The sequence below is a fragment of the Patella vulgata genome, chromosome 8 (assembly GCF_932274485.2).
Source record: "Patella vulgata chromosome 8, xgPatVulg1.2, whole genome shotgun sequence".
NCBI classification, from domain to species: Eukaryota; Metazoa; Mollusca; class Gastropoda; family Patellidae; genus Patella; species Patella vulgata.
Window position 1 is genome coordinate 32,672,484 of NC_065886.2, and position 9,119 is coordinate 32,681,602.

The following is a 9,119-nucleotide window of genomic DNA, read 5'->3' on the forward strand; positions in this document are numbered from 1 at the left end:
GTTGTTTTTATTCCGAAGCGACTAGATACTATGCTGTCATCAGTTTTATGCATCGGACACAGACTTAATTCAAGTTGTTTATATTAAACTGTTTCAATGGCATTTAGTAATTGAACTAGAGTAATAAGCAGTAATTGTATTCCATAGAATTGTGACCTGTATATTGTTTATATTAGTACGGCCATTGTTTTCAGTTGATGACGTCAGTCGTTGACCCTTAACCCTAGACGACGACCTTACTCGCAAAGAGAGGTCAACACGTTGTTTAGGGGATTGATATTGGAAGGAAAATCTCAATAAAGTTGTGACTTAACTGTCAGATAAACAAAAAACCGAGTTTGTTGACTGGAAATTCTAGTGGTACTTAGGGGTAATTGCAGTATCCTAGCTGTTGACTTGTTTTCAAGTTATATAACTTTATTTTCCAGACACCATTGTGAAGGATTAGTCAAGATGAAGATGGCATCTGATGAAGTCTTGAGAGAAGGTATTTACTGCACAATGTTAATTCATATTAATTGTATGTTCGCAATGCAGCCGCAGGCGTTATTTGATGTTGAAATGCAAGTAAATAATTGAATGAATGAGCTGAGGCGTGAATGAAAGAAAGGCAACAGGGTAGGTTAGCCAACATGTTTAACATCCAAGTTTAGTGTACCATGAAGACGGACATACGGCAGGAAATTATAATGGCTCACTAACCAGGATCGTCACACAGGTTCAGTCCTGTTGAAAAGGTCCCATACTCCCTTGTTCAACTTAGCGTGCAAGGAAAGAACCCTTATCATCCTTATGATGCGGTTGTCATCCAATCTGTAATGTATTAAATAAATTGATATTTACGAAAAATAAATATGAGACAACCCTTTTTGGCTGCCCAGACAATTTTGCAGCTGTGGGAGTATGTTTTGTTTTGTTGCCTGCCGACATGTGTTTTTATTTCTAGGCCTTCAGTTCAGATTTAATGAAATGTTAACTTTTTATCTTTTTTTTAGGGGTTCGTCAGAATTTATCTGCCTGGATAGAAAAATTAGAATGTGGTGGAGATTTAGAAAAACAGAATTATTACAAGAAGAAATTTATACATCGATTAAAAACCTCCCCAATAGCCATCGATACAGATAAAGCCAATGAACAACATTATGAAGTACCAACTGAATTTTATCTGACTGTAAGTATCAGAAGCTATACCAGGGCAGCCCAGAAGATTTTTATGTCCCTGAGCAAGAAAAATAGGGTTTCTGACTTTACCCCTGAGAGAGTAGGGGATTGGACATCGAATTCTGGGGCTCTGCAGCATGAATACTCGCTGTGCCGATGTAGGAAAAATTAAATATGGTACATATTTCTCACTGACGTAGAATTTTTTTTTTTATATATAATTATTGGCCCCGCCCCCCCCCCCCCTCAAGAAAAGGGTTTCTGTCAGACCTTATAATCATACGCGCATGTGTTAAACCATTCGACCCCCCCCCCCCCCCCTACGTAGAAGGTGGCAACTAGATGACTGTCGAAGGGTTCAAAGAACCATCAGGATTATTCCAACCTGGATTTCAATTGTTAGGGGGTGCTGTCTAGTGGTTTGCATGGGATGCAAAATCGAATTCCAGCTGTGTACACATTGTTAAAAGGCTTTAACACTTGGAATTTGTCTAGCCATTCGAATCGGACGAATGCTCTTAAAAGATATAAAAATAGGCCGTAGTGCCGTTGTCTATTCAAAATTTCCCTCCATAAGCCCAGTCAGAGCAGAACAGTTGGACTTTAAACCCTATCATTTTATTTCATTTCTTTTAATATTGTGTTGATAAGATGTTAAACCCAATTCCCTTTTATTATATTTCAGTCTCTGGGTAAAAGATTAAAATACAGTGGATGTTATTTCCCTGATGGTGTTAAAGATCTTGATCAAGGTAAATGCAGTATAATGTTTCATGCCATATGGTTTCACTTTAAAATTTTGCCTATTGATGAATTTTGTTTAACTCATCCCAATTTGTTTTTATATATTTTATAAATGAAATGAAATGGTGTTTAGCATCCTACTTTTTTGCTCTGACTGGGCTAATGATGATGTGCATCTGTCAGGGTTCTTTTACGTGCACGCCAATGTGTACCTGGGACCTCAGTTTTCTCTCCCATCAAAACGATGAGACAGCTGTCAGGTCCCCTGTGCCACTGACAAGGGTGAACCACGCCGGAAACTCCAAATGAACTTTAAGACTGGTAATATGGCTGAAATTTCTAATAAATGTAGTGAAATGGGGTTTAACATCCTAGTGTTCTGCTCCGACTGGGCTAATGAACATGGGCATAAATAGTCAAAAGCAAGTTAAATATAATTATTTCTGTGTTATGTTTTTTTAGCGGAAGATCTGTCACTATCTATGTACTGTGACAGGGCCAAGATACAAGATGGACAAACAGTTCTGGTAATTTATTTAAAGTATCACACTTGTTAATTAGGCGATATAACAAAAATAGTCTGATTCTCAGATAATCCAGCTTCAATTAAATAGGACTGCATAACCTGTTCTTTTTTAATATTAATAACAAATAAAAACAGTCTCATTGATTACTGCACTTAAATGTTATAGCCCAGTCACAGGAAGTAGATCTATTAAAACAAATGAATGAATCTAGAAATGTGGCATAGGCTCACAACCCTGATGAATGTTACTGACAATCATAAATGATACTGGACAATCATACATTCCTATAAACAACATGATGAGATAACTGTTGGTTGTGCCTGGAAATGTGATGTTTGTTAGAAGTCATTTAGTCCAGTAGCGATCCTTTGACAAAATAAAAGCTCAAAAATAAAAACCTCCCTCCCACATCAGATTTTTGGTACCTATTGTCTAAGAATCAGAATAGTATTTTCGTATGGCCTAATTTATAGAAACCAGGATTATAGTATATGTGCGGTCGTACATTTGTTAAACATGGTAATAATTTGATGCCAAATGTACACTAAACCAAATAAAGAATATTTTTGATATAGAGGGGAACCAAAACATCCAAATCACAGATAACATTAACTTCCTTGGTTTACATACAGTTTTCATGATGATGACATGGAATTATGGCATTATCTGTGTAGTTGTCTGGGATCTCCTGTTTCCTGCTACTGATGATGAGGAACCTTGCATGCACCTGAATTAATGAAAAGTATTATAATGTTAGTTCTGATGTAGATGTGTTTAGTGGTGGTATGGAAGTCCCCTTTGGACAGTAAACTCAATTGCTCTCTCTCTCTCTCTCTCTGACTGTCTCTCTCTCTTCTCTCTGACTGTCTCTCTCTCTTCTCTCTGTATTGATCTCTGTCTCTCTCTAACTTGGTCTCTAACTATCTTGCTCTCTGTCTAGCTCTATCTATCTCTCTGTTTCACTCACTATCTTGATCTCCGTCCAAGTCCCTGTCTAACTCTCTCTCTATCTCTCTCTAACTCGCTCTCTACCTGTTTTGCTCTCTGTCTCCCTCTAACTCGCACTCTATCTGACTCTCTGTCTGTCTCACTCTAACTCTCTCTCTAACTGTCTTGCTCTCTGTGTCCCTCTTGCTCTCTGTCTCTCACTAAGTCTAACTCATTTGCTCACTAACTCTAACTCTCCCACTCGCTCTGTAACTGACTCTCTGTGAGCAGAACAGATAAACATATCTCTATTTGTTTTTTTTGCAGGATTTAGGTTGTGGTTGGGGATCATTTGGTTTGTTCGTGTGTGAGAAGTTTCCAAGATGTCAAGTAACCTGTGTGTCAAATTCTAACACACAGAGAGAGCATATATTAAATGAAGCGGCAAAGAGAGGATACGGCAGTCGACTGGATTGTATCACATCGGACGCCAATTACTTCACCACATCTAAAAGATTTGATAGAATTGTCTCCATCGAGATGTTTGAGGTATGTGTATCAATTGTGTTTGCGGTATATCAGGGTTTTATGGTCCAGTGTACATATACGTTGGCGTCCAGGTAAAAGATCCCTTGGCAGTTGGAATTCGATATAAGAATATTGATGGCATAGGAAGAACTATGAGTTATTATTTTGATTTATAGCAAATATGAGTGCTTTTGATTTATAGCAATTATGAAGTTATTTTGATTGATAGCATATGAAGAACTATGAGTTATTATTTTCTGCCACATGAAAACTGAGTTATTATTTTTATTTATAGCATATGAAGAACTATGAGTTATTATTTCAAAGAGTATCCACATGGTTGAAGCCAGCTGGTTTACTGTTTATCCAGATTTTATGTCATCGAGCACATTCCTACGCCTTTGATACAAAACCAGGTGCAGACACTGAATGGATGGCCAAGAATTTCTTTTCTGGTGGAACCATGCCATCTGTAGACTTGTTCCTACATTTTCAGGTGAGTCTCTCTCAAAATTATGCAAGGAAGTTAATTCAAGCTTTAAAATCATTGATCAGAAGGGAGCCACAGTGGTTCAATGAGTTAGGTGCTGACTTTGTATGTAATAAGAACGTTCCAGGTTTGATCCTGGTGTTGGGACGAGATGGGTGGTCTAGTGGTTTAATGTGTGTGCCTGAAATCAGAAGCTCTGTCATTGAGTCAAGTGGCGTGGCTACGATTCCCCACTTGAACGTGACAAAGAGTACGGTCACCTGTCCAACCTCTCTAGAGTCTAGACCATCGGATTAGAACTAAGTCTCGATTGTCTATTACCATTGCTACAATTATAAAAGTCATAACTTTGGTCAAAGTAAAGTAATTGGAATGAAATTTTTAATATATTCATTTTTCATTATCTATTTTTGACCTATTATAGCAAGAACAGCAAGCTCTTATATAATGTAATTTTACATAGTTTTTTTGTATACAAGGATGCAGAGTGTTGATGACTGACTTGTTCTATTTATTTCAGAATAATATATCCATAGATGATCACTGGGTTTTAAACGGAACTCATTACTCTAAAACTCTGGAAGCCTGGTTAGAAAAAATGGATGCCAATAAAGATAAAGTCAAACAGATATTTTCGAAAGCATACGGAGAAGATGCCGACAAACAAATATTTAATTTTAGACTATTCTTTATTTTCTGTTCAGAAGTTTTTGGTTTTAAAAATGGCAATGAATGGTTAATAGCTCAATATCTTTTCAGGAAAAAAATCCCAAGTAAATTTTAGAAATTGCGATTTAGAAATTTATTTGTATGACTGTCACTACAACTCGGGTATTGTGTAGTGTTTTAGCAGCAGTTTCTGTATATAATATTTAGTTTCAAACAATTGTTGGCACACTGTTAAAATACTTAGACAATCATCGAAAAATATTTTTAATTTCTCTGACCTGTGGTGCGTAATTAACTGAGTATAACACAACACAGTTCTATGGATAACAATCACTATATTATATACACACAATGTTTCGACCAGTGAATTCTTGTTGAAACGTGTGTATATAATATAGTGATTGTTATCCATAGAAATGTGTTGTGTTATATTATGTTCAATCGCTAAATGCCATTCAAAGATTATAATTAACTGAGTAATTAGTTTCTAAACTATACTCAGAGAAAGTAAATAGTTATAAACATTATAAATTGAGATTTAGAAAATTATTTGTATGTTTCTGCTGGTTAGTATGTAGATTTTGTATACAGAAATATTTCAAGCTGTTGTAAAATTTTGATATAAATTGTTATAAATTGTTATATAATTGTGATTTTGTATGATTGTGATTATTATTATATTTTTTATACACAATTTTTTCTAAGAAAAGTATAATTACAGACAGTAATAAAATTTCCCATTTAATTATATATTTGACTATTTAAATCTTTTCAAAGTTTCATCATTAGTTTTAGGTTATCTGATATTTTAGTCAACAAATGAACAGATGCATGACATGTGTATATGCTTTTAAAGATGAATTACAAACAAATACATGGATTACCCTCAGCAGAACTATATATATATATATAGAGAGAGAGAAAAGAATTGACTTTAGCATAGGGAGGAAACTAGAAGACCCTTAGGTCAGACAGACGATCTTATTCCTTATTAGTACAAGTTTTTAATTGAATCAACACCAATTATCTCAATGAAAGAACTGATTCTCTAAGTACCACTCTCCTCCCTCCCCACAAACTACATGGTACAGATTGTACTGTGCTGTTAGATAGTGAAAAGTTTGTCTACCTACATGCTACCACTATTAGTACAATGTAGGCAGTGTACCCCACAGTGGCTTCATTAGACATTGTGTCCATTTAGGTAAGCATCACAAGGCCTTGTGTCCATTTAGGTAAGCATCACAAGGCCTTGTGTCCATTTAGGTAAGTATCACAAGGCCTTGTGTCCATTTAAGTAAGCCTTCCAAGGCCTTGTGTCCATTTGCTACTAGTTGTGTATAGATATTCAGTACAGTAGTATATGATTTTCTACCTCTCACTCTAGAATTAAACTTGTTTACATTTATTTAGATACTCACAAGATGATTAAACATTATTTACTATAATAAATTATATTTTCTTTTAATACAGGATATCCATTTTTCATGTAAGTGCAGAGTGGGGGGGGGGGGGGGGAATCACATACAAACAAATACACAAGACAAACCTACAAACGTAACACAATATACACAGGCATCTCAATGAACAAACGCACCTATCAGATGAGGTGATTGGATCCGGTGGGGTAAATCTCCCTCAACCAAACCCACCACGATCCTTCCCCATTACATTACTGTAATCATTACAGCAGAACTTTAGGCCATTGAGTGAGCTGCGGTGGCTCAGTGAATAAGACGTTGGCTCGCTTACCTGGGGGTCCAGTGTTCGACCCTTGTGTTAGTGAGATAGTTCATCCGGATTTTCCGGTGTTGTACCTTTTTGTCTGTGGTGCAGGATGGAGGCTTGTAGGGTCTGGCAAGGAAAAATGTATAGTTGTTTGGATTGAACAAATAATCAAGGCCCCTAGCTATCTACAAGGTCCCATGCACACACTGGCGTGCACGTAAAAGTTCCCTTGACAGTTGAATTCAAAGTAAGAGTAGGCCGTATGCCCGTCCTTATTAGCCCAGTCAGTGCAGAATAGTAGGACGTTAAACCCGCATTTCATTTCATTTTGGGCCATTCAACCAATATAATCGACGGGAGATTAAGGGGAGATAATTACGTATGGTTAAGGAGTCAGACTAACAATTATCCATGTTAAATCCATGCTGTTTCTTGACTATAACAATTTTTAGAACGATCTGATGACGTTAATTTGTATAAACACACCAGGAGAACATGTCAAAATCAATGACGGATTTAGGATAAGGAGAACCTGTGCTAGTTAAAAGTTATGAGGCCCCTTACATGGCACTGAAGGAGGTAGCCCCGACATGCCTATACAGGCAGTCCGACATATACGCTCAGAAAATGTAGGAGTAGTTAACATAATACATACCACCTGATCATTCATTATTTTCAAGTTTTAGGCAAATCTTTGAATTATCAGGGAAGACGCCCCATGCCCCACCCGGGCCCACGGGGCCCCTGTGCTTAAGCCCAATAGTAACCGCGGCACTGGTCACAATCATCCGATAATACTATTGAAGGGCGTTGGCCGTCTCGATTTTGTGCTGCGCCCGGTCAGTGAAATCTGTTGAGACGTCATTTTCCTAATTCATTTCCGTTTCCTTTCTGATCTTTAAGCCAGAAAATAGTAACGACTATTCTCCAAATCCTGCCAGAATTTTAACACTCTTTTTTTGTTTCTTGATCAAAAGGTCAACAAAAATTACCAGACGAACTTGTACTTGCGCAGAATGCGAACGCAACCACCATCTTAACGCTGAGTTGATAAGTTGTGAAGTAGTTTGCCATCTATTATCAATGGTATGTTTCAAGTATTCATGTTTAATATCGAAATGATATTGAGAGAGATCGGTCCGCAAACTCCTGTATCTTTGACTAGAAATATCAAACTCTTCCATGCAGGAAGCGGGGGGGGGGGGCTGACAAGGCCTCGCGAAGCCGTTTGTGTGCGCGTAAAGGAACCCTTGATTGCTAGAATTCGATGAAGACTAGACGGAAACGCCGCTGCCATGGCAAAAAAAATGCACCTTCCCCCATAGCACAATGCGTGGTGAATGTCCATCCTTGTTAACCCTTTGATTAAAAAAAGTAAAGGCATTGAACCCCTTTTCCAATTTATCCCAATTTATACACTTGACTTCATAGCACGTTAAATATCCCCTGACAGTCGTACATCGGAATAAGAAGGGGTTAATGCACTTACCTAATAGATTTTTCCAGCAAATAATACAGTGCACATTGTGCTTGGCGGGGTTGCCTTATTAAAGAAAACAAATTAATACCGTGCATGTTTTACGCGAGGTGGGTGAATCCAAAGGAAATCACCATTTTATTTAAAAATCATTATATACCTATTGAATTTAATCACAAAAATGTGTGATCGATCACTAAAAAATATATGACACAAAATATATACAATACAAAATATATGATAGAAAATAATATACAGCACAAAATTCTAGGAACTAATTTCTGAGTGGTTTCCCTTTATCGATGGTGCAGGACGGAGGACCTGACAAGGACAGCTGTCTAGTCGTTCGGATGGGACGAATACCCGAAGCCCCGTGTACACAATGGCATGCACGTAAAATTTTCCTAGGCAATTGGAATTCGGATGCAATGAAAAATCGAGGTCCCGTTTACACACCGGCGTGCTCGTAACAAAACCCTTGACAGTTCGAATTCGAAATAGGAGTAGACCGTAATCACAGTGTCAAAATGGCTCAATTCCATTCAGTATTTACAAAGATATGATGAATTTAAAATTTATGAATATTCGACATCCTCTGCTGACGATATAGGATATGGTCAAAACAAGCCAGCGCCACGTATAATCTTTACTAAATTCTATTAATGTGCCTCTTGTAACCCTATCGTTGATATTTTGATTTTAATTTCTTAATTAAAGGAGCTAAATCTCTATTTTTTGACAACTAGAAATTGACAAAAATTGTCACAAATGGATCGCAAAGCATATAATAATGTAATATGAATGTATATAAACTGATTTACATTCAGTCGTTTCTGTTTTACTGTAATTATGTTCGGCGAAATACACG

General features: G+C 37.0%; 1 protein-coding gene across 1 annotated transcript; it reads left to right on the forward strand.

The window, feature by feature from the left end:
* The first annotated feature begins 459 nt into the window (after positions 1-459).
* LOC130014057 (uncharacterized) lies at positions 460-5,779 on the forward strand. Its single transcript, XM_056102917.1, has 7 exons — positions 460-487; positions 996-1,171; positions 1,847-1,913; positions 2,368-2,432; positions 3,687-3,908; positions 4,183-4,383; positions 4,898-5,779. Exons 1-7 carry the CDS (start codon positions 460-462, stop codon positions 5,159-5,161), a joined length of 1,023 nt encoding a protein of 340 aa, XP_055958892.1. The 3' UTR covers positions 5,162-5,779.
* The last annotated feature ends 3,340 nt before the right edge of the window (positions 5,780-9,119 follow it).